The following is a 27675-nucleotide window of genomic DNA, read 5'->3' on the forward strand; positions in this document are numbered from 1 at the left end:
ATTTTGAAACTTATTATTTGTCTATACTGTAGAAGGTGTTCAGTGTAGAATATTTTCATGAATATTCAAGATAAATACTATATGTATCCAATTACTAACCTGAGTTGAATTGTGCAGTTCTATAAGCTTTAACTAAGGAGCTCTGGTAGCATAGTGGTTACAAATCGGGCCGCGAACCTCAAGGTCAGCAGTTCGAAACTACCAGCTGTTCCGCAGGAGAAAGATGAGGCATTCTGCTCCTGTGAAGATTTACAGCCTTGGAAACCCTGTGCAGGGTCATTATGAGTCGGAAACGACTCCATGGCACACAGCAGGCAGCATAAGCTTTAATTTATATGAGTTCCTATTTCTAGGGCTTGTAATGCTTTGATGCCACTTTTCAAAGTTAACTAAATTATCATAATGTTATCCTCTACTTTCTAATTTTAAGGAGCTCTGGTAGCGTAGTGGTTACAAATTGGGCTGTGAACCACAAGGTCAGCAGTTTGAAATTACCAGCTGTTCCACGGGAGAAAGATGAGGCTTTCTGCTCCCGTAAAGATTGACAGCCTCAGAAACCCTGTACAGGGTCACTATGTGTTGGAACCGACTCCACAGTACCCACCACAACCACCACTTTCTAATTTTAAAAGTACCATGATTATGAAAAATTACATAAATACTTTTATTTCAATAAAAGACCTTTATACAGATATAAGTATATTTATTAAGAGCCGTGGTATGGCACTTAAAGTAAGCACTGGATTGCCAACCACAAGGGCAGAGGTTCAAACCTACCAGTCGCTCCTTGGAAACCCTATACAGAACTGACTCAAAGGCACTTTAACAACAACAAGTATAGCATATTTAAAGTAAAATACATTTAATATACTTTGTGAAAACATTTTCACTGGCCTGGATATAAGTTTTTGCTTAAATGTATATTCTTGCCTATATTTAAGTACCACAAAAATAAAACATTATTATCTATGTGAAAGTTTTATATATATAAACACACATTATATCTTGGAATATAATAAAATGTTTTACTCAGACTCTGTCAACTACCTTAAACACAAACATATAGCAGGCAGTAACTACTCGCTGAGCAAATAAATAAATGTTATTAAGTGATAGGCACACTATACAAGCTATTTGCAGTATATGTAAATATCTAATTTAAAGATGGAATATGCCTAAAAATTTAGCTCTACCTCTTATATTACTTGAAGTTATAATAAAATCCTAAAATAATTCTCCAAATCTAAAAACTTGATGTGTTTTTTGTTTATAATTCAAAGTGGTATGTTTTTATATTGTCATAGTTACAATCATCAAAATATTGAACTTTAATCAGAATAAAGCATAAATAGTGTGGTGGTTTAACTTTAATCATAATAAAGAATAAATGGTCGTGAAGTCGGTTCTAACTCATAGCGACCCTGTACAGGGTTTCCGAGGCTGTAAATCTTTACGGGAGCAGAAAGTCTCATCTTTCTCCCGCAGAACAGCTAATAGTTTCAAACTGCTGACCTTAAGGTTCGCAGCCCGATTCGTAACCACTACGCTACCAGAGCTCCTTAAAGCCTAAATAGGAGTGGGGGGAAACAAAACACTAGAAAGAAGAGGGAAATATACTCTGATGCTCTAGAGGCAATCACAAATTATCTCTTGATAGATACATTTGCTTACAAGCTTTGATTACTTAAGCATGGTATCCTACAAGGTACAAAGTATTAATAACTAAAATATACTCACAACCACAACTGGAAGCAAGAAAGAAAATGCATTAGAAATGCTTCAGATTAAAGAAAAATTCATACCCAGGAAAGAAAGAAATAGTGCCTTCTTATGCAAAAGGATGCTAATGGAGGATAGACAAAACTTGATTGGCCTTAAGAGAAAGAAAACAGTTTGTTTTTGTTTTTTTTTCCCCTAAAAAACCATCCCTGTAATCACAAATTATTTAACCCTACTCTATTTATTGGAGACCTGATGTGGTGCTGTGGGATAAGCACTGGACGGCTAACCACAAGGTAAGCTGTTTAAACCCACAAGCAGCTTCTTGGAAACCCTATATAGGTTCACTATGAGTCGGAACTTAACAACAACAACGTTAACTAAAGTAGGAATTAACTACTTGAGATTACTGAATCCAACTCATCCTGACAAGTAAACTATTTTGCTGAGTGACTAAAGAATTATATAGGACTACTCGTAGCGTAGTGGTTACAAATCGGGCTGTGAACCTTAAGGCCAGGAGTTCAAAACTACCAGCTCTTCTGCAGGAGAAAGATGAGGCTTTCTGCTCCCATAAAGATTTACAGCCTCAGAAACCCTGTACAGGGTAGCTATGAGTAGGAATCAACTCCACGGAACATAACCACCACCACCACCACCACCACTGTACATTGGTGGAGTTCTGGTGTGGCGCTGTGTGTTAATGCACCAGACTGCAAAGTCATTTGAACTTCAAGGTCGGTGGTTCAAGCTCACCAGACACTCCTTGGAAACCCTATACAGGGTCTCTATGGGTCAGAAACCCTATACAGGTTCTCTATGGGTCGGAACCGACTCAATGGCACTTAAAAACAACAACAACTGTAAATTGTAATGACCTTTTAGTTACAAATCTCATGGAAAAGAAGTCTATTGTTGATAACTGTGATCCAAATTGTTGTGCTTTGAATTCTGTCTCCAAAAACTATGTGTTGTAAATCCTCTATGCCTACTGTTAGGATCTCATTTGAGAATGGATTTTCTTTGCCAAATTAATGAGACATGATTGGTGTGGGGTGTGTTTTGAGTCAATCTCTTACAAAATATAAAAGGAGCAGATTGAGCAAGCAGAGATGGGGAAGACAGATGTCAAGTCACATAGAGATCTCCAAGGAATCAATAAGGAGAAGCTGAAGACAGAAGGACTTTTCCTAAGAGCTGATAGAGAGGAAAAGCCTTCCCCAAAAGCGAACACTCTGAATTCAGACTTCTAGTCTCCTAAATTGTGAACAAATAAATGTCACTTGTGGTATGTCTGTTTAAGCAATCTTCCTTAACTAAGACGAACACATTGAGGATTCATAAAATTCTTAAAATGTCCCATTATCTTTAAATTCCAGTTTTCCTAGATTTTTTTTTGAAACACCACTCTCCCCAGTTATTAATTTAAAATTTAGCAGTGGAGTAAATAAATTTAGTAAAAATTTAATCCATTTATGAATGTCACTAAGGACTGAATACCTCCCCCTAACCCATCAAAAAATAAAGCATCATGGAGCAGAAAAACTTACTGATTCCTCACAGTGAATTCATACTCTCTTTATAAATGGAGTCCTAATGTGGCACATATATATGATAAACCCAGTACAGGGTTGCTATGAGTTGGAACTGATTAGATGATACTTAACAACAACAATATACCAATAGAGTGTACCACTATATTAGTGGATGCAGTATATACAATATGGTTTTTAAGCCAGAAAACAATTATAGCATCACTTTAAAATAGAAGCCATATTTATATAAAAGTATGAGGTATCCACCAAAATAACAGAAATATGTATAATTGGGGGTGAAATAGCTACAGAGCTTGTTGTCCTAAATAATTTAATTCAAATTTAAATTTGTGATAAGAAAATCTAGTCTCAATGTGAATGTTAACATTGATTCTAAATTAACAACATTTACATATACATATTACATACATTTACAATATATATTGTATATATATATAAATATTGTCAATTTAGAAGCAATGTTAATGTGGCACTATGCGTTAATGAACCAGACTGCAAAGTCATTTGAACTGCAAGATCAGAGGTTCAAGCTCACTAGCTGCTCCTTGGAAACCCTATACAGGGTCACTATGGGTCGGAATCGACTTGACAGCACATAACAATAACAACAACATATATATTGCAGTATAAGGTGGTATAAAGAAGGAATATTTCCTGCAATAGTAAACTTTTACTTATTAAAGCTTACTTATTGAAGCTATTTAAAATAAGTAAATGTTATTTGACTTTTGTTTAAAAGTATTTCACTGCAAAAGTGTATACTAGTATTAAAATCAAAATCCAACTGCCATCAAGATGAATCTGACTCACAGCAACCCTATTTAGGGTATATGAGACTATAAGTCTTTATGGGAGCAGAAAGCCTCATCTTTCTCCTGCAGAACAGCTGGTAGTTTCGAACTGCTGACCTTGTGGTTCACAGCCCGATTCGTAACCACTACGCTACCAGAGCTCCTGGTATATGAGACTGTAAGTCTTTGCAGGAGTCCTGGTATGATGCTGTGGGAATAAAGCACTGGAGTGTACGGTAGGCTTGAACCACAAGGTAAGCAGTTCAAATTCACCAGCTGCTCCTTGGAAACCCTACAGAGAGGTTCGCTGTGAGTCAGAACCAACTTGATGGCACTTAACAACAACTATAAGTCTTCAACAGAGCAGACAGCATCAAATTTCTCCCTTGGCTCAGCTGGTGGGTTTGAACTGCTGCCCCAGCAATTAGCCTAATGCCTAACCCACAGCATCACCAGAGTGCTTTCACTAGAGTAAAAGATTATCTAAAAGGTAAGAAAAAATTATGTGTTATTTATAAAGATTTGCATAATATATGTTTGAAATATTCATCTAGAAAATAATGTCACCATATCTACGGATACTCAGGGCTACATCATGTAATGGGAGAATTTACTCTAGGATAAAACATTAATCTCTAACTTGGGGGTCTTTTTCATCTTCAAGATTAAACAAGAACCTCTCCAGAATAAGGGACCAGATCACATCAATAGGAATGTCAAGCACCCAGATAAAAGAAACTGGCTGTCAATATATTTAATTAAATGAAATTGCATAGGCTCAGAAAACCAGAAATTGTTTTGTAAAACATTGAACATGTTGTTGTTATTGATAAGTCCTATTTAGTCATTTCAGACTAACAACAACCCTGTAAAGGGTTTCTGAATCTTTTCATCTTCTCAGGAACAGAAAGCTTTATCTTTCTGCCGTGGAGCAGCTGGCAGACTTGAACCGCAGACCTTGTGGTTCATAGTTCAGTGCTTATCATAAGGAGCCACCACACTCCCCGAACATGAATATAAATAGAGACTAGTAATTCAGTGTAACACTGATGAAACGATACAGCTTCTGCAATTTGTGTTATCATTAGATTCAAAGAAAACTGTTAGCATTCGATTGTATTCCACCCAAATATGTGTTGAAATCCTAATCCCTGTACATACAAATATGACCTGTTTGGAAAAAGGAGGTTTTCTTTAGCTATGTTAACACATCATATCAGCATACATAGTGGATCTTAACTTAATCACCTCTGAATTAAAAAAATAACAGAAGAGACCCAGAGACACACACATAAGCAGGAAGCAAAAACCACATAAAGACAGACACACAAGGTTTGTGCACCTACAAGCCCTACCAAGGATGTCTTGCTACTAGATGCTGAAAGGGAAGAACCTTTCCCTAGAGCTATACTCTGAATTCAGACTTCTAGTCCCCTAAGCTTTAAGGAAATAAATTTCGTGTTCTTTTTGGTTGCAACATCACTAGATAAGTAGGTAAGACAGAATTCAATAGTCTCATGCATTGAAATCCATTTTTCCAATAATTCAGTGTTTAGTAAATCCTATTAAAGAACTCAAGTCCTGGTGTGGTGCTGTAGGATGAGGCACGCATGGGACCTCAAGGTCAGTTTGAAGTGGAATGTCGGCAGTTCAAACCCACCATCCATCCACTCCTGAGAAACCCTACACAAGATCGCTATGAGTCATAACCAACTTAACTCGATGGTACTTATCAACAACATTGAAGAATTAAAAATTTTTAACAAATGCATATCTAATTTAGATTTCAATTTAATGGTAACTGGAGTCCTGGTGTGGTGCTGTGGGCTAATGTATCAAACTGCAATGTCATTTGACCTGCAAGATCAGTGGTTCAAGCTCACCAGCTGCTCCTTGGAAACTCTATACAGGGTCTCTATGGGCTGGAATTGACTTGATGGTACTTAACAACAACCTCTTGATACTTCACAGAGATATCCATTAATATAGAAGCTATTCCTTTATCAGCTGCTAACCGAACAATCAGTAAATCAAAACCATCAGCAGCACTGCAGGAGAAAGATTTACAATCTTGGAAACCCTAAGAATTGGAATTGACTCAGTGGCAGTGGGTTTGGACTTATTTTGAGGGGTTGCTGTTGTTGTTGTTAGGTTCCATCGAGTTGGTATCGACTCAAAGTGACCGACCCCTATGCGCAACAGAATGAAATACTGCCTGGTCTTGGGCTGTTTATAAAGTTAAAGTCAACATCAAGAGAACCTTTAAAAAAAAAAAAAAAATGGCAAAATTAAAATTAAAAGTGTTTTCTGTTAGAAGAAACTGGCCCCAGTTCAATATTGTGGTTCCTGTGTTATGAAATAACCATGACACAAGAAAAGGATACCTACTTTAAATATTGTATGTTCAGGTCACTAAACTATAGCAGTTGTATGTTTATACAGAGATGAGACAAAGGCATACATTTCTAAATTAAAATAGAATTGATCTTCAGTAGAGTATTCCTCATAGCTACCAACATTAAAGAGGAGGGAAAAAAATCATCTTTTTAACTAGTTTATGACATCATTAGTTGCTTCATTTATGTATAAAGCAGCTTCAAATTACCCAATTTTAAGTGTAATGGTTATGACTCATGAATATTTTTGGCCTTGAAAAAAATTCTAATTTAGCACGAACGCCAAAGAAAGACGCAGGGCTCAAAGTGAATGAGCAAACAATGAATCACTATCATCTTCAAATTAAAATTTGGCTCTGTTACAAAAGGATTATTTTGGCTTTTTAAGAGAAGTCATAAATGTCACGACCCATAAGCAAATATGAATCTAAATAAGTGTTCCATTTTTCAAAGTTTACACTTAGAAGAGACCTTTAAAAAGACAAAGTAAATAAATAGACACAAAGGCAAAGAATTAAAAATATTCCATGTAGGCAATGAGATGGTAATAAAGTAAACCATAGTGGTTTAAAACCGTCTAACATCTGGTATTTGATATTAACTGGCTACTTCCAAGGAATTTTGAGTGAGCCAGCATAGCAATCCCTTTTATATATTATAGGAATTCAATCACAGGATTCATAGTATCAGTGTAGTTACTCCCTTCGCAAGAAAATTAAGACCATTTTTTTAAGATTTCACTCTAATTTATCAAGTGCATTCACTCTTGCGGGGGTAAGAGGAGCTTTTGTCAAGGAAAGAACAAACTGAGTGTTAAAGAAAAAAGAAAATGGATTATTTTCTTGGTGTAAGGTTATAGATGGCCATTACCAAAACATCTTTTTTTTTTTTTAAGTATAGTAATTATCTCTGCCACTTCAAACAAACTCATTAAATGTTTTGAGCACTCATTGAGGAAACAGATGTAGTCAGTGGCTTTCAAGATACCCCAGAACACAGATCCAGCCAGCAGCTAAAAGGGACCAACCTCAGTTGATATATTCTCATATATGGCTGAACTGTCTCACACAACCAAGTGTCAAAGTTTGTTGTTGCTGTTTGTTGATTTCATGGTTTTCCATCATATGAGAATACAAAAAAACCTTTGTGAAGTAAATTACATTAAAATTTAAATATGAATACTAGAACTGGATACACAAAACAGCACATAAATAAAAAGTTTCATTTTTCATAATTATAGTTCTAAACAAAATTCAAGTAACTCACTTATTAAATTATCACTATGGAGCTGTGGGTTAATGCACCAGACTGCAAAGCTGTTTGTACTGCAAGATTGGCAGTTCAAGCTCACCAACTGCTCCTCGGAAACCCTGTATAGGGTCGCCATGTGTCAAAATCAACTCAACAGCACTTAACAACAACATAGTATTTGCAAATAAATCTGAATGGCTAATGTGTTGTTAGGTGCCATCCAGTTGGCTCAGACTAGTATCGACCCCATACACAACAGAACGAAACACTACCCAGTTCTGTAACATCCTCACAATTGTTGTCATGCTTAAGTCCATTGGTGCTGCCACTGTGCAAATCCATGTCATTGGGGTCTTTCATTTTTTTGCTGACTCTCAATTTACCAAGCACAGGGTCCCTCTTTATAACATGTCAGTAGCACCAGAGACGAAGTCTGGTCATTCTGGCTTCTAAGGAGCATTCTGGCTGTTAATCTTTTCTCCATTTCTCATGATGTCATTTATTGGTCCAGTTGAAAGGATTTTTGTTTTCATCACATTGAGGTGCAATTTATACTGAAAGCTGTGGTTTTTGATTCTCATCAGTAAGTATTTCAAGTCCTCTTCAATTTCAGCAATCAAGGTGGTTATTATCTGCATATCAAAGATTGTTTTAATGAGTCTTCCAGATGCCATGCTCTTCCTTATGTAATCCAGCTCATTCCTTGTTCAGCATGTACAAAAATCCCACTATCGTTTAATTCCATTTTTCCACCATCTTTTTGAGGCCCCTTGGTTTCTTTAACCTTTCAGATGTTCTGTGATGATCACATTGCAAATTTAGAATGCATTTTCATATTTATTTTCTGTCAACTAATAACAGAAAGGCATGAAATATTTACATAGTACAACAGCAACATTCAATTGTGTTATTAGTTTTGTTATTAGTTATTAGTTATTATTATAGAATTGGCTCTCTGACTTCCTCTGACTTCACAAGGGAGAAAGAGAATCAAGCCCTAAATCAGACCAAGGCTGATTCCTATGCAGTGGAGGTCAGATAAACCTCCGCGTTACAACCGTCTTTACCCTACTCTGGCACCAACTATCCCTCCTACAGCACTCTCTATTTCTTATCTGGGTTCAGTAATCCATTGCAAAGGCCACAGAGAACTCATAACAATACTCATGATTACAGGGTTTACTAGGAAGTGAACACGGTACCGGTCAGAATCACAAACAACTCAAAATGCAGCAGTTCTTCAGTCAGGAATGCCTCTTCCCTACCATACTGCAGGCACGCCTCACTCCTGTCTTTAGTCTCTCAGCCATGTGTCTCTCATCCACAGCCTCTGCCTTGCTTGGATAAGTGTTGCCCATCTGTATATGCTCAAAGGGCACATTCTGCAAGACAACCTCTTGCCTATGGACACTGAGCTTTACTCAATTCATGGACCTAGAGGTCCACAGCTCTGTCTCTCCATGTCATTGCCTCTGTCACAACCTCCACTGTTGCTGCTTTTCCAGGTAGGGATCTCACTCTCCACTTATGCTCTTCTTTCATGATGGTCCTGGAATCATTGTTCCTGCTTTTGAGACAGCTCCTTTTAAACCTAGTTGTTGTTGTTAAGTGCCATTGAGTGGGTTGCAACTCACAGTGACCCTACCTTGAAGTCCAGCGCATAAACCCACAGTGTCACACCAGGACTCTTTTAAAAAAAAACTAGTGGAATGGCAAAACTAACCAATCCTAGCCTTAGAATCCTATACACCTTATTTGCATGGTCCCACCCAATTGCTTAGAGTCCTTGAGTGATGCTATAAGTTAAGCACTCAACTGCAACGTCACTTTGAACCGTAAGGTCGGTGGTTCAAATCCACCAGTCATGCGCTGGAAATCCTATACACGGTCGCTATGAGTTGGAACTGACTCCACAGCACTTAATAACAACAACACTGGTAATCTCATGTACAAAATACTGTCCAATCCTGTGCCATTTTCACAATGGCTGGTATGCTGGACTTCATTTTTGTGGCCAATGTGTATTTTGAGTGCCTTACAAACTAGGGCCTCATCGTTTAGCACAATAATTGATGATATTCTACCGTGATCCACAGGGCTTTGGTTGACTAATTTTCAAAAGCTGACTACCAGGCCTTTCTTTCTTGTTTGTCTGGAAGCTCCACTGAAACATGTCCACCATGGGTGAAGCTGTTGATACTTGAAATACTGGTGGCACCATTTCCAATATCATTGTTGCTGTTGTTATTCAGTGCCACAGGGTCAGTTCCAACTCACAGTGACCCTGTATAGGATTTCCAAGGAAGAGCTGGTGAGTCTGAACCAGAAGCCTTGCAGTTCAAGTCAATCATGCAGTCCAGTGCATTATCCTACAACACCACAACAGAAATCCAATGTCATTGTTATTGTTGTTAAGTGTCCTCAGGCTGGTTCTGACCCATAGCAACCTGTATAGAGTTTCCAAGGAGTGATTGGTAAGCTTGAACCAATCAAATGACTTTGTGGTTCAAATGACTTTGCAGTCCAGCGCATTAGCCCACAACAGCACACCACGCATGCAAATTACCACAGTATGCCAAAAAGTGGCATGATGGTTTGTTGTGTGCCACATAGTCAGTTCAAACTCATAGCAACCCTATAATGGGTTTCTAAAACTGTAATCTATATGGAAGCAGAAAGCCTCAGCTGCCTCCAACAGAGTCACTGAGAGAGTGAGAGAGTTGAGCGGCTAACCTTATGGGTAGCAGCCCACTTCATAATCCACTATGCTAAGGCTCCTTGACGTTGAGTAGTGTGGATAATTAGCTTAGTTTAGCAATAAACTTTTAAACTTACTTTGTAAGTATTCAGGATTGTTGTTAGGTGCCTTCGAGTCCATACTAACTCATAGTGACCTTATGCACAACCGAAGGAAACACTGCCCAGTCCTGAGCCAACCTCACAATCTTTGCTACACTGAACCCACTGATGCTGCCACTGTGCCAATCCATCTAATTGGGGTCTTACTCATTTTCGCTGACCCTCCACTTTACCAAGTATGATATTCTTCTCCATGGAATGGTCCCTCCTCATAATATATCAGAAGTATGAGAGACAAAGTCTGGCTACTTGGCTTTTAAGAAGTGTTCTGGTTGTGCTTTTTCCTACAAAGATCTGTACTTGCTTTTGGCATTCTATGGTACTTTCAATGTTCTCCTCCGCATAACTCAAATACATCAATTTTTCTATTGTCTTCTTCAGTTACTGTCCAACTTTCACATGCTTATGAGGTTATTGAAAATACCATGGCTTGTGTCAGGTGCACCTTGGTCCTCAAACTGGTATCTTTGCTCTTGAACACTTTAAAGAGGTCTGGTGCATCAGATTTGCCTAATACCAAATGTCGTTTGATTTCTTGACTGCTGCTAACATGAGTGTTGATGGGTCATCCGAGAATACTGAAGTCTTTGACAACTTCAATATTTTTCTACATTTATATGGATGCTATTTATTACTCCAATGGCAAGGAGATTGGTTTTCTTTACATTAAGTTGCAACCCATACCAAAGGTCATGGTCAATGATATTCATCAGTAAGTATTTTAAGTTCTCTTCACTTTCGGCAAGCAAGGTAGTAACATTTGCATGTTATAGATGGTTAATGAGTTTTCCTCCAATCCTGATGCCATATAATTCAGCTTCTAGAATTTGTTCATCATACAGATTGAATAAATATGGTGACAGAACATAACCTGACATATATTTTCCTAATTTTAAACCATTCAGTGTTCCTTTGGTCTATGTACAAGTTCCTCATGAGCACAATTAATTGTTCCAGAAAACACATTCTCTGCATTGTCATCCAAATCTTGCCATGGTCCACACAATGAAAATCCTTTGTGTAGTGGAAAAAAAAAAAAAAAAGGGTAAACATCTTGCTGGTATTCTTTGCTTTCAGCAAAATCCATGTGATGTCAGCAATGACATCCTTCTTTCCATATCCTCTTCCGAATCTGGCCTGAACCTCTGGCAGCTCACTGTTAATGGAGTGCTACAGCCAGTTTTGAATTATCTTTAGCAAAATTTTACTTTCTTATGTTATTAATGATACTGGCCAATGAATTCCACATTAGCTTGGGTCACCTCTCTTTGGAATGGACACAGAGAAGTTGGCCCAAAAGCTGTCTTCCAAATTGCTTGCCCTAGATGAGTGTGTGCCCTAAGTGCCACACCAGTTTGTTGAAAGATTCCAATTTGTATTTTATCAATTCTTGGTGCCTTGTTCTTTGCCAATGTCCTCGGTGCACCTTGGCGTTCTTTCTTCTGTATTATTGGCAATTGATCATATGCTACCCCTTGAAATGGTTGGTGATCGACAATTTTGTTTTGGTACCGTGGCTGTGCATTCCTTCCATCTTTTTAAAACGCTTTCTGCATCATTAAATATTTTCCCTATAGAAACCTTCAATGTTTCAAGTTGAGGCTTGAATTTTTTTCCTCAGCTCCCTCAGCTTGTGAAATGCTGAGTATGTTCTTCCTGTTTGGTTTTCTAACTCCAGGTCTTTGCACATTTCATTATAATATTTTACTTTGGCTTCTTGAGCTGTCCTTGGAAAGTTTCTATTTAGCTCTTTTACCTCCTTATTTCTTCCATTTCCTATAGCATTTCTATGCTGGAGTCTCCTCTGACATTCATTTTGGTCTTTGTCTTCTGTTTTATCTTCTTATTGATCTTTTGCTTTCTTCTTGCATTATGTTCTTAATGTCATCCCACAACTCTTCAGGTCCTGGGTCATTAATGTCTTATTCACCAAATCTGTTCTTGAGATGATCTATAAATTCAGGTGGGGTACATTCAAAGTCATATTTTGGCTCTCATGAATTTGTTTTCATTTTCTTTTGCTTCAACCTGAATTTGTGTATGAACAACTGATGGTGTATTCCATGATTGGCCCCTGGCCTTGCTTTTGCTGATGATATGGAGCTTTTCCATTTAGTCTTTCCAAGTATGTAGTAAATATGATTTCTGAGTATTACATCTAATGAGGTCCATGTGTGTAGTCATATTTTATGTTGTTAGAAATGTTATTTGCAATAAACAGTTGTTGATCTTGCAAAATTCTATCATGTGATCTCCAGCATCATTTCTATCACTAAGGTCATATTTTCCAACTACTGATGCTTGCTCTTTGTTTCCAAAGTTTGCATTCCAATCACCAGTAATTATCAATACATCTTAATGGCATGGTTGATCAGTTTCAGACTGAAGAAGTTGTAAGAACTCTTAAATTCCATCACCTGTTGCTTTAATGGTTGTTGCATAAATTGGAATAATATTTGTATTAACTGGTCTTCCTTGTAAGCATATGAATATTGTCCTATCACAGGCAGTGTTGTACTTTACTATATGTCTTAGATGTTCTTTGTGAGAATGAATGTGATGCCATTCCTCTTCAATTTGTCATTCCCAGCATAGTAAATCATACGATTGCCTGGTTCAAAATGACAAATACCAGTCCATTTCAACTCACAAATACCTAAGACATGGATGCTTATGCATTCCATTTCATTTTTGACAACTTCCAATTTTCCTAGATGCATACTTTGAACATTTCATGTTTTGATTATTAATGGATGTTTATAGCTGTTTCTCATTTTGAATTGTGTTCCATTGCAAATGAAGATTCTGAAAGCTTTACTCCATTTCTGTCATCAGGGTCAAGTCTACTTTGAGGAAGCAGCCCTTCCCCAGTTGTATTTTAAGTGCTTTCCAACTTTGAGGGGCTCATCTTCTGGCACTATAACTGACAATATTCTAGTGCTCTTCATCATGTTTTAATATTCAGTAATGGTGCTATTTGACAGTGCTCTACTGCTATTCATAAGGTTTTCAGTGACTAAGTATTCAGAAGCAGTCCATTTCTCCTTCTTTCTAGTCTGTCTTGGTCAGGCAACTAATCTGAAACCAGTCCACCATGGATGCTGGTATTTAAAATATTGATGGCACAGCATCCAGAATCACAGCAACAAACAAGTAATGACAAACTAACATAAGAGTGGAATTCAGGATTAGTTCATATAAACCTATATGACATTATATAACTCCTCTTGTACAAAAGTCCTTTCACCCAAATTACCTACATATGGAGAACTTTAGGGGTGATCACTATCCTCTGTGACCTAGCTTGTTGATCTATGGTCAGAGATGTTATCCCAGAGGGCACTTATAAACAGAAATCCAGGACACTTGGAGATGTATTATAAGCAGAACTAAAATATATAGCCTCTGTACAATGAGTATTAACTAAACACTCTATATGTCCCCAGTCTCAGTATCACACATAAATATTACAACTTGTTCCATATTTCATAAATCAGGAATATACTCAGTAAACTTTGTAATAAAAATGTATCTAATAAACTATTTGGAAGGAACAGAAGAGTCAATCTGAAGAACATCAGTGTTACTTCAAATGCCTGTGTACATAGTACTTAAGTCAGCTGCCATGGAGTCAGTTCTAACTCATGATGTGCTCCTTACGGTTTTCAATGACTGATTTTTTGGCAGCAGATCACTAGATATTTCTTCTGAGTCACCTCTAACCTTTGGTTAACAGCTGAGTACTGTAACGTTGCAACACCCAAGGACTCCTACTTAGTACCTTTTTCTGTGGTGCTTTTTTGCTTGTTTAAACTTGTGTGTCTGTCATAATTCCAAAGGGCTATAGAAACTTTTTATTCCTCAAAATATTCTTATGAGAAAGATATTGATTATGGTCTATATCTATAAGGAAGAATAAACAAGTTACTTGCCCAAGGGAACAAAGGTACTAAGTGACATATACAGGACATATGTCTAGACAGTCATGTTCCAGAGTCTGTGCTCTTACTCACTACACTGTCTCTCAACTTAAACAGTTACACCACTATTGCAAACAGAAAGACAGTGAATTCTCTGAGGCCAACCATAGAAACTGTAAAGGTAACTACATAAATCCTGCACTTAAAAAAATGGATAGCTTTATTTTTAGGCCTCATCACTAATGGCTGCATATTTTATTGTTGAATAAAAGATGGGATACAATAGCAATTTGAGGGCCAAGCTTTAAAGGAAAATAAATTACAAAATAAATCATTCACAATAATAAAATTGCAAGTCAAACATCTCTGATCTAACCCAAAGTATTAATATCCTCCTCTCATGACCAAATATGGACAGTGCTAAAACTGAAGTTGTTGAAATGTCTTTTAAACTCCTAAATATTATTTGCACAAAGCTGCTCACCAGAATATTTTCTCTTTCAGTATACCTATTCTCAGTAGGTGACTTTTGAGTTGGAGAAAATTTTTCCACCACCAGTTTTTATATAGAAGTGCAACTAAAAGTATTTATTATATTTATTTGATAGCTCATCCTTTTCCCTTTCTAGTCTTGCTGTCAGTAGGATTACTTTTAAGCAGATTTTTAAAAGAAAGAATGACTAAGACACTGCAGAGCTATCTGCTTTAATTTTCAGCTATCTGTAAATATCTGTGTATACCATGGAGAACCTAATCTCATAAACTACTGGTACTTTTTCAATGGATTGTCTAAAAGTATTTAGCCAGACAAGAAAAAAATCATTAAGTAGGGTCAACTGTTTAAAGAACCATTAAGATGTGAGTGTGTTTGTGTATCTAAGCATGACCACTGTTTACACTGCTTGCTCTGTTTGGTCTATAACTCCTAACAGCAAAGAAATCTGTTATTAATATATTTTATAAATATATCCAGAAAGCATGATGGCTCCTGCTTATAATAAGTCAAAAGTAACCATTATTATCATTTTCAGAAAGTAGGAGCATGTAAAGAAATGTGAATACTGTACATGGGTGGTCAATGGGCTAAGAAGAACACAGTCACTGCCACATACTTTAATATGCTATTATCCAGCAATAATTAGCAGCTTCTAAGAGAGCTTTAAGGAGTCCTGGCGTGGCTCTGTGGGCTAATGCGTCAGACTGCAAAGTCGTTTCAACTGCAAGGTTGGTGGTTCAAGCTCACCAGCTGTTCCTTGGAAAATCCTATTCGCTATGGATCGGAATTGACTCGATGGCACTTAACAACAACAACAAGAGAGCTTTAAGGAGTTCTGGTAGTGTAGTGGTTATGAATCGGGCTGTTAACCTCAAGGTCAGCAGTTCCAAACTACCAGCTGTTCTGCGGGAGAAAGCTGAAGCTTTCTGCTCCTGTAAAGATTTACAGCCTCGGAAACCCTGTACAGGGTGCTGTGAGTCAGTACCAACTCCACGGCACATAACAACAACAACAAGACAGCTTTAATCAGGCTGGTAATCTCATAATCAGTGGTAGTGGTTCCACAGGAAGATGATGAGGCTATATGCTCCTGTAAAGATTTACAGTCTCGGAAACACTATACAGGGTCAATATGAGTCAGAACCGACTCCACGGCACATAACCACCACCAACACCACCAAGAGAATGTTGACCAGCATCTAGTCTGCTTCTTTAGTCTACTTCTGCCAGATAAAATCCATTGCCATAGAATCAGTTTCTGGCTCATGACAACCCTAGCTACTAACAGAGAGGGACTTTGTTCCTTAGGACTTTCTTTATAGAAGCAGTTCATCAGGTTTGTTTTTTCTCCCACAAAGCCACTAGTTGGGTCTGAAATAATTGCCAACCTTTAGGTTACCAGTTGATAACAGCTTCTTAAAATATCACATTTAATATATCTTTTAAGAAATGTATGGCTTCTGTTAGTTTCATCCAACTTAGACTTATATCTTACTCTTCGGTTCCTCACACCATCCACAAATATATCCTTTGCTGTCATTGTTAAAACTTCATTCTTCAGCCAAATGATTTCTTGACTGCTGCTTCCATGAGTGTGGTTATTAATTTCAGCAAAATGAAATATTTGACAACTTCAATCTTTTCTCCATTTATTTTAATATTATTTCTTGTCCAGTGGTGAGGATTTTTGTTTTCTTTACATTGAGATGCTACCCATACCAAAGGCTGTTGTCTTTGTTCTCCATCAGTAAATGTTTCCTTTTCACTTTCAATAAGCAAAGTTTTATCATATGCATAACACAGGTTGTTAATGAGTATTCCTCCAATCCTAATGCCAATTTCTTCTTCATATAATCCAGATTCTTGAATTATTTGCTCAGCATACAGATTGAACAAGTATGGTGAAAGAATACAACTTTGGCATACATCTTTCCTAATTTTAAACAATTCAGTTTTCCCTTATTCTGTTTGATGAAGTTTCCTCGTGAGCACAATTAAGTGCTCCGGAATACTCATTCTCCACTATGTTTTCCATAGCCTGTCATGGTCCACACAATTGAAAGCCTTTGCATAGTCAATAAAACACAGGTAAATACCTTTCTGGTATTCTCTGCTTTCAGTAAGATCCATCTGACATCAACAATAATATCCTTTTTTCCACATCCTCACCTGAATCTGGTTTGAATCTCTGGCCGTTCCCTGTCAATGTACTAACGTCTCAATATATTCCCTTCAAAGAGACATTCTGGTTGTACTTCTTTTAAGACATAGCTGTGTCTTCTTCCAGTACTCTATGGTATGTTCAATGCTCCTTGCCAACATCATAATTCAAATACATTCATTCTTCTTTGGTCTTCCTCATTTGTTGTCCAGCTTTCACATGCTTATGAGATGATTGAAAATTTGTTTTTGTTGGTAGGTTGTTATGTGCCATCAAGTCAGAACTGACTCATAGCCACCCTATGCACAACAGAACAAAAACTGCCCAGCCCTGGGCTAACCTCACAATTATTGCCACGCTTGAACCCATTGATGCTGCCACTTTGCCACTCCATCTCGCTGGGGGTCTTCCTCTTTTTCTCTGACCCTCCACCTTACCAAACATGATATTCCTCTCCAGTGACTGGTCCCTCCTGACAATATGTCCAAAATAAGAGAGATGAAGTCTGGCCATCGTGGCATCCAAGGAGCACTCTAGCTGTACTTTTCCAACACAGATCTGTTTGTTCTTTTGGCAGCCCATGGCACTTTCAATATTCTCCTTTAACACCATAACTCAAATGCATTAACTCTTCTATGGTCTTCCTTATTTACTGTCCAGCTTTTGCATGCATATGAGGTGATTGAAAATACCATGGCTTGGGTCAGGCACACCTTAGTCCTCAAGCTGACATCTTTGCTCTTCAAAATTTTTAAAAGGTCTTGTGCAGCAGATTTGCCTAATGCAATACATCCTTTGATCTCTTGGCTGCTGCTTCCATGAGTGTTGATGGTTGATCCAAGAAGAATGAAGTCTTTGACAACTTCAATCTTTCTCCATTGATAAGAATGCTGTTTATTGGTCCAGTGGTGAGGATTTTTATTTTCTTTACATTGAGATGCAATTACCAAAGGCTGTGCTCTTTGGTCTTCATCAGCGAATATTTTAAGGCCTCTTTATTTTCAGTAAGCAAGGTTTTATCATCTGCATATCGCAGGCTGTTAACGAGTCTTCTTCAAATCCCGATGCCACGTTTTTTCTTCATTTAACCCAGCTTCTCAGATTACTTGCTCAGCATACAGGTTGAATAAGTATGGTGAAAGAATACATACTTTTCCTAATTTTAAATCATTCAGTGTTCCCATTATCTGTTCAAACAACTGCCTCTTGGTCTATGTACATGTTCCTCATGAGTACACTTAAGCGTTCCAGAATGCTCATACTTCACAATGTTGCCCATAGCTTGTCATGATCCACACAGTTCAAGGCTTTTGCGTAGCTAATAAAGTACAGGTAAACATCTTTCTGGTATTCTCTGCTTTCAGCCAAGATCCATCTGATGTCAGCAATGAAATCTCTCATACCACATTCTCTTTTGAATCCAGCTTGAACCTCTGGAAGTTCTGTATCAGTGTATGGTTACAGCCATTTCTGTACTATCTTTGAAAATATAATGACTCCAAATATAGCAGACATACTATGGTGTGTTACTGAAGGATAACACAGTGGGCCGAAGGTCAGTTTAAACCACAAAGTCGGTGGTTCGAACCCACCAGCCACTCTTCAGAACACTATACATGCTAGCTATGAGTCAGAACTGACTCAACAATATTTAACAACAAGAACCTAATTAACATTTAAACTCTTGCTATCAACATACAGAGGTATGTGTGCTTTATAGAGAGTGAACTGAATTTGTAAAGACTCCTACAGCTGCCAAAGGCAAGATCAATGCTGTGGGTTAACCCAAAACATCCCAGAAAAAACTAGGAAACAACAATCCAGATTAGATTTATAGTGTTTACAAGGAGGTCAGATCTCCAGAATTGGAAGGACAATAACTAATCTCACAAACATAGCCTGATCAATTAAGGAAGACAGGAAATGAAGACTCACTGGAGAAGGATATCATGTTTGGTAAGGTGGATAGTCAGACAAAAAGAGGAAGACCCCCAACGAGATGGATTGGCCAAGTGGCAGCATCGATGGACTCAAGCGTGGTCACAGTAGTGAGGTTGGCCCAAGACCAGGCAGTGTTTCGTTCTGCTGTGCATAATGTCGCTATAAGTCAGTACCAACTCAATGGCACCTAACAACCACAACAACAACAACAACAGCCTTAAAATCATGCTACTGATATCAATAACTGTCCTGAAGAGGATTTTTGATGTCTTATGAATAAACGTGTACCAATTAAGTATTCACAGTTCAGAAGAAAATATGCAAAGAAGAATTCAAACTGAAAGACAAGCTTTGTATGTCCAATGCTACATATCCCTGCTCTTTTCAAAGTTTGTTGAAAATCACTTACAATAGAAGAGGTGTCAAAATATTTTATCACATCCATCAAGGGAAATTATAAATATAACTACAGTGGACTTACTATTAAAGACTTAGATATCAGGACTAGGAAACAAAAACCCAACCCAGTCCTTCAGTCATTCAATCCCATACCCTCCTCAGAAAGGGGTTTCGAGGAAGGCAAACCATGAACCTGTAGCATAAACTGATGCACAGTGAGGAAGAGAGTTCAAAGGTTTCCACTTCCACAAACATTTCATATTTCCCTAAATCTGAACTTCTTTTCTAAAGACTGAAGGTGATTTGCAGCCAAGAAGTATGAGCATCTGTAGTACATCAAAATGATGTCATGAATACAATAATATAAAACACAGAGAAAGTACCAAGTAAATGCTATTACACTCACATTTGTAAACTATTTTACCTAAATATAAATTACCTTGTCATTTTTAACGACAAGCAAAAAGATATGTGTATTTTAAATTTTCTCCTAGAGAGTGTAGAAATACTTTTCAAATGCTCACTTACTTTTAAGTATATATTAAACAGGTTAAGTCCTCCTGAGCCTAGACACTTAATTCCTTACAATGAGACGTAAATTTGTACAGCTAATCTTGTATATCTAGCTTTTCAAAAGTGGCTTTTCAAAAACACAATAAAAATCTTAAGTGATCTATGGAAGAAATCCTTTGTAATCCATCATCAACCATGAAACCCAGTCTCTTCTCTTCTCTGAAATACTCTAATCCTACTACTAGGACCAACATTTTCCTATCAGTAAAATACTAATGTCAAGGTTAATTTCTCCCACTCTCTTCTACATTAATCAGTTACCATATCTATCATGTTTTCCTCTGTGGAACTTTTTTCTGTCCCTATAACTGCCACAACTGCCATAAATTCTCATTTAAACTCTTACTATTATTTATTTTCCACAATCAAATTCTTTTCACCTCTAATCCATCCCACAAACGATTTTAAATTATTTTCCCAAAATCTGATTCCCTATGTCATTCAGTTGCTCAGAAATCACCAATAATCTTCCATTATTCCTGGCATGAAGATTCAGCTGACTCAGATCCTATACCTTGTGATATATCTACAGTAATCCCAACTGTTTCCTCCAATTTGTACTGATACTTCACTGATAACCTTCAGCTCTCCTCACACAGCTCTGCTTATTACATTACCTTCTCATTCCATCCAACGCAGCAACTGAATTCCAGCCTCTTACACTTTGCTTTATGCATTCATCTGCTGGAAATTCACATTCAAGTTATGTTTTTGTGTCAAAGTACCCACATTAATGATTCTCTCATCTTCAGGATATGAGAATGATATCATTCCTTTGACAACAAGCATATAATATCTGGCAGTGTTACTGAGCTTTGTACATAAAGCTTTGCTTTTCCACTAAGTTTTAAACTCCTTGAAGAGAGGAGAAAAGTCTATGTCTTTCAAGAAGGCCAATGCTTAGCATTTGTTGTTACTGTTAAGTGTCACTGAGTTGATTCTAACTCATAGCAACCCTGTACAGGGTTTTCAAGAAGCGGTTGTTGGATTTAAACCACTGACAATGTGGTCAACAGTCCAGCATTTATCCTACAGTGCCAGGGCTCCTTATAAATTTAACAATTATATAATGAAGATGATTTTAAAAACCAATGAAATTAGTTATTGATAAACACATTAATGAATCGGACTTTCAATGTGTATGAGAATGATCTAGGATGCTACTTAGACATATATATACTTACACTCAGTGTAAAGATATTGTTGGTCTTAGGTGAAAAAGAACAAACAAAACATAAAAATAATTAATGGCTTCTAGGTAGTTCTGATGCAATTAACATACAGAGCTAATTATGAGAAACATCACCACAGATTAAGTGGAAAAAGCAAATAAAAAAATAAAACAAGTAGGAAAAAGTCTGGAATTATAAACAAACCATTCAGAAAGAACATCTGTTATATTACAAACAAGTTGCCATTATTATTAACTTGCTTGTGATAGTCACAATAAACCATACATACTTTTACTATATGAGATAAAAGTAGCTATTTTTATTAAAGCAGTTAGTATTAAATTAGTCTACCTCTACATTCAACGTATAAATATAAGGATCTTTAGCCCTACTCCATTTACTGGAGTCCTGGTTTGGCACTAAAGGATAAGAACTGGACAGTTCATCACAAGGTTAGCAGTTCACACCCACCATCCACTACTCAGAAACCCTATATAGGGTTGCAATGGGTAAGAACTGACTTGAAGCACCTAACACCACCCACAACAAGCAAAACAAAAATAAGGTCAACACTATTTATTTATTCAGTAATAACATGTTCATAATAATATTCTTATTATGAGCCCTAATGACACAGTGATTAAGCACTCATCTGTTAACCAAAAGACTGACCATCCATTCTATGGGAGAAAGATGTGGCAACATGCTTCAATAAAAATTGACTGCCTTGAAAACCCTGTGGGACAGTTCTACTTTACCTTTTTTGAGTCAGGATTGACTTGAAGGCAATTGATTTTATTCTTGACTATTCACAGGCTGCGAACTGCAAGGTCAGCAGTTCAAAACTAACAGCTGTTCCGCGGGAGAAAGATGAGGCTTTCTGCTCCCATAAAGATTTACAGCCTCAGAAACCCTGTACAGGATCGCTATGAGTCGGAACCGGCTCCACGGCACATAACAACAGCAACAACATTCACTTAATTTAAACAAGACCATGAATCTTTATGCTTTCCTGTGTTGAGTTCTATCTTTGACAAAAGCATTTGCAAAGTAAAATTTGCCTTTTCAAAATATGTAAGTAAATATTTATACTTCCAGTCCAATATACTTATTGGAGTATTAAGTTTCACAAATTTCCCTCCTAATATGAAGTGAATTTAAAAGATTTTCAGTAATTCATGCAAGCAAGAATAATTTTTAAAAACTCAAATAAATACATATATAAATTGAGAAACAAGATCTTATTTTGAATCGTAAATTTACCTCTAATTTTTTGTATGACTTTGGGCTTGGGTTGAAGGATTGGATGGCTAGCCTTGACTTATAATCAGTGAAGTGCTTTTCCTAAAATAAACATTTCATAAATAAAATCAAAAAGTTGCATTTATTGGGAATTATGGAGTTCCCACTTCTGAGAATTTTGTTTTGGACTCCTGTTATGATTCTGTACGATAAGCACTAGATTGTAAAGTTTATTTGAACCACAAGGTCAGTAGTCCAAACTTAACCAGTCACTCCTCAGAAACCTTATCCAGGATCTAAGTCCAAATGGACTCCACAACGCTTAACAACAACAAGGAGTTCTGCTGTGGTGCCTAGGATAACCATGGACTGCTAACTATAAGGTCGGTGGTTCAAATCCAACAGTCACTCCTAGGAAATCCTATGTTATGGTTGCTAAGTGCTATAGAGTCAGTTCTGACTCAGAGTGACACTGTATAAGGTTTCAGAGGAATGGCTGATAAGTTTGAACTATCTACCTTGTGGTTCAAACTAGCCTTACAGTCAAGTGTTTATCCCACAGTGCTACACCAGGACTCCTATCCAGGGTAGCTAGGAGTCAGAACTGACTCAGTGGCACTTAACAACAGCAACAATGTATATTTAGTATCTTCTAATTATATTTTAGAAGTCCTGGTGTGGCACTGTGGGTTAATGCACCAGACTGCAAAGCCATTTGAACTGCAAGGTCTGCGGTTCAAGCTTACCAACTGCTCCTTAGAAACCCTACACAGAGTCTCTATGGGTGGAAAGCAACTTGATGGCACTTAACAACAATAAAAAGTATATTTTAAGGAACTCTGGCAGCTTAGTGGTTATGAATTGGGCTGCTAAACTCAAGGTCAGCTAGTTTGAAACTACCAGTGGTTCCATGGTAGAAAGATGAGGCTTTCTGCTCCTGTAAAGATTTACAGCCTCAGAAACCCTATACAGGGTCGCTATGAGTTGGAACCAACTCCATAGCACATAACCACCACCACCACCAAGCATATTTTTTAAAAATGCCTTAATGGGCTTTATGCAGCTTGTAGAAAATTAGCCAACAGTTTCTCCTCAGTTCCCATCAGCTTAAATTTAAATGAGGTGCATAGGTAAGCCACTAGGGAGAATCACGGGGTCTTTTGGCCCTTGGGATGTTTCAATGAAGGCACTATCTCTGTGAAGACTCTATTCACCCATGGGAGTAACACCTTGCTGCTGTTGTTGTTGTTGTCATTCTGATTCATAACAATCCTGTGTAAGGTTTCTGAGGTGAGGCTGGTAGGTCTGAACCATTGACTTTGTGGTTTGCAGCCCAGTGTTTATCCTATACACCACAGCAGGAGTCCTGGGAACAACTTGCTGTTGTTGTTAAGTGCTCTTAAGACTATTGCAACTCACAGAGACCCTGTATAGGATTTCCAAGGAGCAGTTAGTGAATCCAAACCACCACAACAGTCTAGTGTTATTCCTACAGCGCCACACCAGGATTCCCTTGATACACACACATCAACACATGAAGCATTCAACACATACATATATACACACATATATACACAGGCACACGTTCATTAATGCCTGATAGCAGTGAATGACTCTCATACATACTCTTGGCTTATCAGATTAAGTTCCTCATTCTACTTTCTACTTCCCACTTATTTACTGTAAACTAAACTAAGTAATCATAGGCATTGCCTTATTAAGTCATACTTTTAATAGTTTGACTTTGCAGAAACAGAAAGGGAGCAGGCATAGAAAAATTCAAGACACTCAAATTACAGGAAGTATTAGTATCTTTCATGCTACATTTTTGCATAATTTAAGGGTCAGACAGCATTATCATCACTATAATTATAGCAATGCAAAAATGATGCATTGGAAATTAGTCCATAATTCACATACTGCTTCTGTTGTATAATTTAATGTATATTGTTTTTACTCAAAAGATTTTTCAGTGAACCCATATTGAATCACAAATTCAAATTTTTCAAACTTCCTCCCAAATTTAAATACAAAGGTAGTGGGTCAGATTTCTTTAAAAATTGGTCTTAATCTTAAAATAAAGTGTATTTCAACTTGAAAATGGGCAGGTAATTTAATTTCTCCACATTCAGTACTTGTTAATCATGTTCATTAACTAACAGTTGACAGTAACACCATTGGCATGTCTCTATTACCTGCAGTCCTGGTGTGGCGCTGTGGGTTAATGCACCAGACTGCAAAGCCATGTGAACTGCAAGGTCCACAGTTCAAGCTCACCAGCTGCTCCTCACTATGGGTCGGAATCAACTCAATGGCACTTAACAACAACAACAACAACATTACCATTAGATGACATAAAACCCAATGAAGGGTACTGCAAGTGCTTGAACAGAGACTTTTCAGTAAAATATTATGTGGATTATAAACCCCTCCAAGAGTTGTTGAAGAATTTTATTATGCAGCCATATGTCAGGTCTAAACTTTAGTTCTTCTAGAAGAGCATGTAAGAAGCAAGCATAAATATGTTATAACTAGTATCTGAAAATCAGAATGTCTCATATGTATCTTAGAAAGACTCTAAGCAAATAATTAAACACTTTTTATTGAAAAACAATCAAACCTCATTTTTCAGTATTTCATGAACAAATTTCAGAAATGCACAGTTTATAAAGTTGAATGCATTCTTTATTATGGTCTACAGAAGAACTGCCTACTTACTGTTGGCATCTCAAGTTTGACCAACTTTTCTAAGTGGATCCCAAGTTTTAAGTCTTCATGCCTGGTTAGGAAAACCTTCACAGTTTTTCTAAAATCACTCACAGAGCCTAATGCTCCGTACAACAGAAACCAACACTCCAGGAAAATAAACCATGCTTGGCTGGTCATCACTGCTCCAGGAGCCTTTTGGACTCCCACTAATCTACCAAGGAAAGAGGTCTTCCCAGCCAGTAAACTCATGTAAGCCTGAGCCGCTTAATTGTTCTGGGTCTGAGACACCTTAGTGCACCAGTAGAAACAAATGAAATACGTGATCTCGATTACTTGGTACCCCTCTGGCCCTTCATTTGTGTAACTTGTTTTTTCCCTGTTCCTTACTAGTAACTTTCTATTAACATTTACAAATAAATAAAGAACAAGGAAAGATAGAAAGAAAAAGAAAACTTTCCTTTAAAAAAAAAAAAAAGTGCACAACGTACAGTTTACTAACTTTAAAACCAATGTGCAATTATGCAGGTTCTTGGGTCCAAAGAAAAGTACAACACCTCTTAGCCTTAGCCCAAAGCCCTCAGCCCGGCCCCAACCTCAGGGCGGGCGCGATTAGCGCACCTACCTTGGCCTCGCCCGCGTCTGGCTCCTCGTCTGAGAAGTTGAACCCGGACTCAAAGGCTGTGGCTGCGGCTGGCGCCTCGCGCGGACCCGGGAGCAACGCAGCGGCGAGCAGGGAACACGCCAGAGAGAAGAAGCCCAGCAAGTGCATGGTGGAAAGACCGGGAAGTGGGGAGGCTGCTCCGCTGTGGGGGCCGGGATGGGGGCGCAGGCGCCCCTGCGATGCTTTGGTCCCCTCCTGGTCCCTTTTCCTGGAGATTCTCCCGATAAACCCCCTGGGCAAGCCGGAGGCGGAGGGAGTGGGTCCGGGTCTCCGCGTTACAAACTTTGAAAGTCGCTCTCCCAACCCGTGCCCGGGAAAGGCGACGAGTGTCAGGTAAAAGACTCACAGGAAACCGGACATCCGAGCTCCCCACTTTCGGAGCCGGCGAGGTGAAGCGAGGGCGAAGGAAGACGGCTCCGAGGTTCGCGTTTTTGTTTTTGTTTTTGGAAGGAGTGGTGGGGGGGAGCCAAAACACCCCGCAATTTTCAACCTTCTAAACCCCCTAGTGCTCTCTTTCCCCTCCTCCCTCCCCTTCCCCAAAGTGAAAGGGGCCAGGCTGCGGGAGCTACTGGAGAGGCGGCGGCGGCCGTGCCGGGGGCGGGAGGAGGGCGGCGGGGAGCCGGGTGGTGGTGGCGGCAAGGCCCGGGAGCTCCGCGGCGCGGGAGTCTCCAGTGCGCACGGGGCTGAGCGGCGGCGGCGGCGGGCGCAGGGGCAGGGCATGACTGATGCGCCCTCTGCCTGCGCTTATGTGAGAGAAAGCGGCCGAGGGAGGGAGCGTGCCGAGCCCGGGCTTCCCTCCCCTCTCACTTTCCCTCGGAAGCTGTTTCCGTCGAGCTCCCCACTTCCCTCACCTCTTCCCCTGCAGCCCCACCTTCCCTCCCCTCTGCTTACATCCCCTCCCGCCCCTGGAGCCTGCGGAGGGAGCAAGTTCAGTCTGGGGACTGGCAGTCGGCTGGACTAGCTTTAGAGACCATGCTACCTTATTCCCTAAAGTTGGAGCAGGGAAAAAATAGATGTTTTGGGGAGTTGTGTCCTTTGCAACTCTGAAGCTCCTGTCTTACCCCTGCCTGCCTAGCCTTCATCCTGTCTCTTCTGAATCGAAAATAGCCCCGGAGTTCTAAAAGTGCCAAGACACAGTCATCACAATGGAAAAGATCCCGCCAGAACCTTGGAATAAGCAGTTACCCCCTTGTCCTTCCTCTGGGCAACTTAATAGTCTGGCAAAGCAAGAGTTAGAATTCTTCAGAATGCAGATCTCAGAATGCAGTGAGGGCTTTAAAATTCTAAATTTGCGGCAGATGGGGAATCTTCTAGGAAAGTAAAGAGACACAGTGTACATTTCGGCTTTCTCATTTTTGTTTTTTAAATTTTAATTTTTTAATGTTTTATTGTGAATTATGTGATAGTTTACATGGGAGAACATTAGTTTTACATTCATCCTATCTTATATAACTTCATTGCATGGTTTCTATCCCCTCCATGCATCATCACCCAACCTATACCCTTGCAAGCCTGCCCCCTAGTCTTCAACACATAGCCCTTCTCCCTCTCTGGGTCTAAAGTATCCAGCTGCTCCATCTCTGCCTCCATCTCTGGCATCACTGCTTCTCTGCGTAGGGTCCCACTCTCCACTCTTCTCCCTTGATGGTCCCAGGGTACTCCACTCCTAGACTGCAAAGTTAATCACTCACCTACTTGCTTAAAATCATCTACCTTTACATTTCCAACACTCACAATCAACTTGATAACAATTATTCACCATTGTATCAAAAGAAACCTATCTGCATTTCCTTTCATCAGCCCCTCCTGGACAGATTGGATACTACTCA

At 38.6% G+C, this 27675-nt stretch overlaps 1 protein-coding gene across 1 annotated transcript in view; it reads right to left on the reverse strand.

The window, feature by feature from the left end:
* The window catches only part of VEGFC (vascular endothelial growth factor C), a 163581-nt gene extending 137192 nt beyond the window's left edge, over positions 1–26389 (reverse strand). The window contains exon 1 of the mRNA XM_006834415.1: positions 25808–26389. Coding sequence (XP_006834478.1) covers positions 25808–25954 — 147 coding nt within the window. The 5' untranslated portion in view covers positions 25955–26389. The remainder of the gene's footprint in view (positions 1–25807) is intronic.
* Positions 26390–27675: the final 1286 nt, after the last annotated feature.

This window comes from Chrysochloris asiatica, unplaced genomic scaffold (assembly GCF_000296735.1).
Source record: "Chrysochloris asiatica unplaced genomic scaffold, ChrAsi1.0 scaffold00011, whole genome shotgun sequence".
NCBI classification, from domain to species: Eukaryota; Metazoa; Chordata; class Mammalia; order Afrosoricida; family Chrysochloridae; genus Chrysochloris; species Chrysochloris asiatica.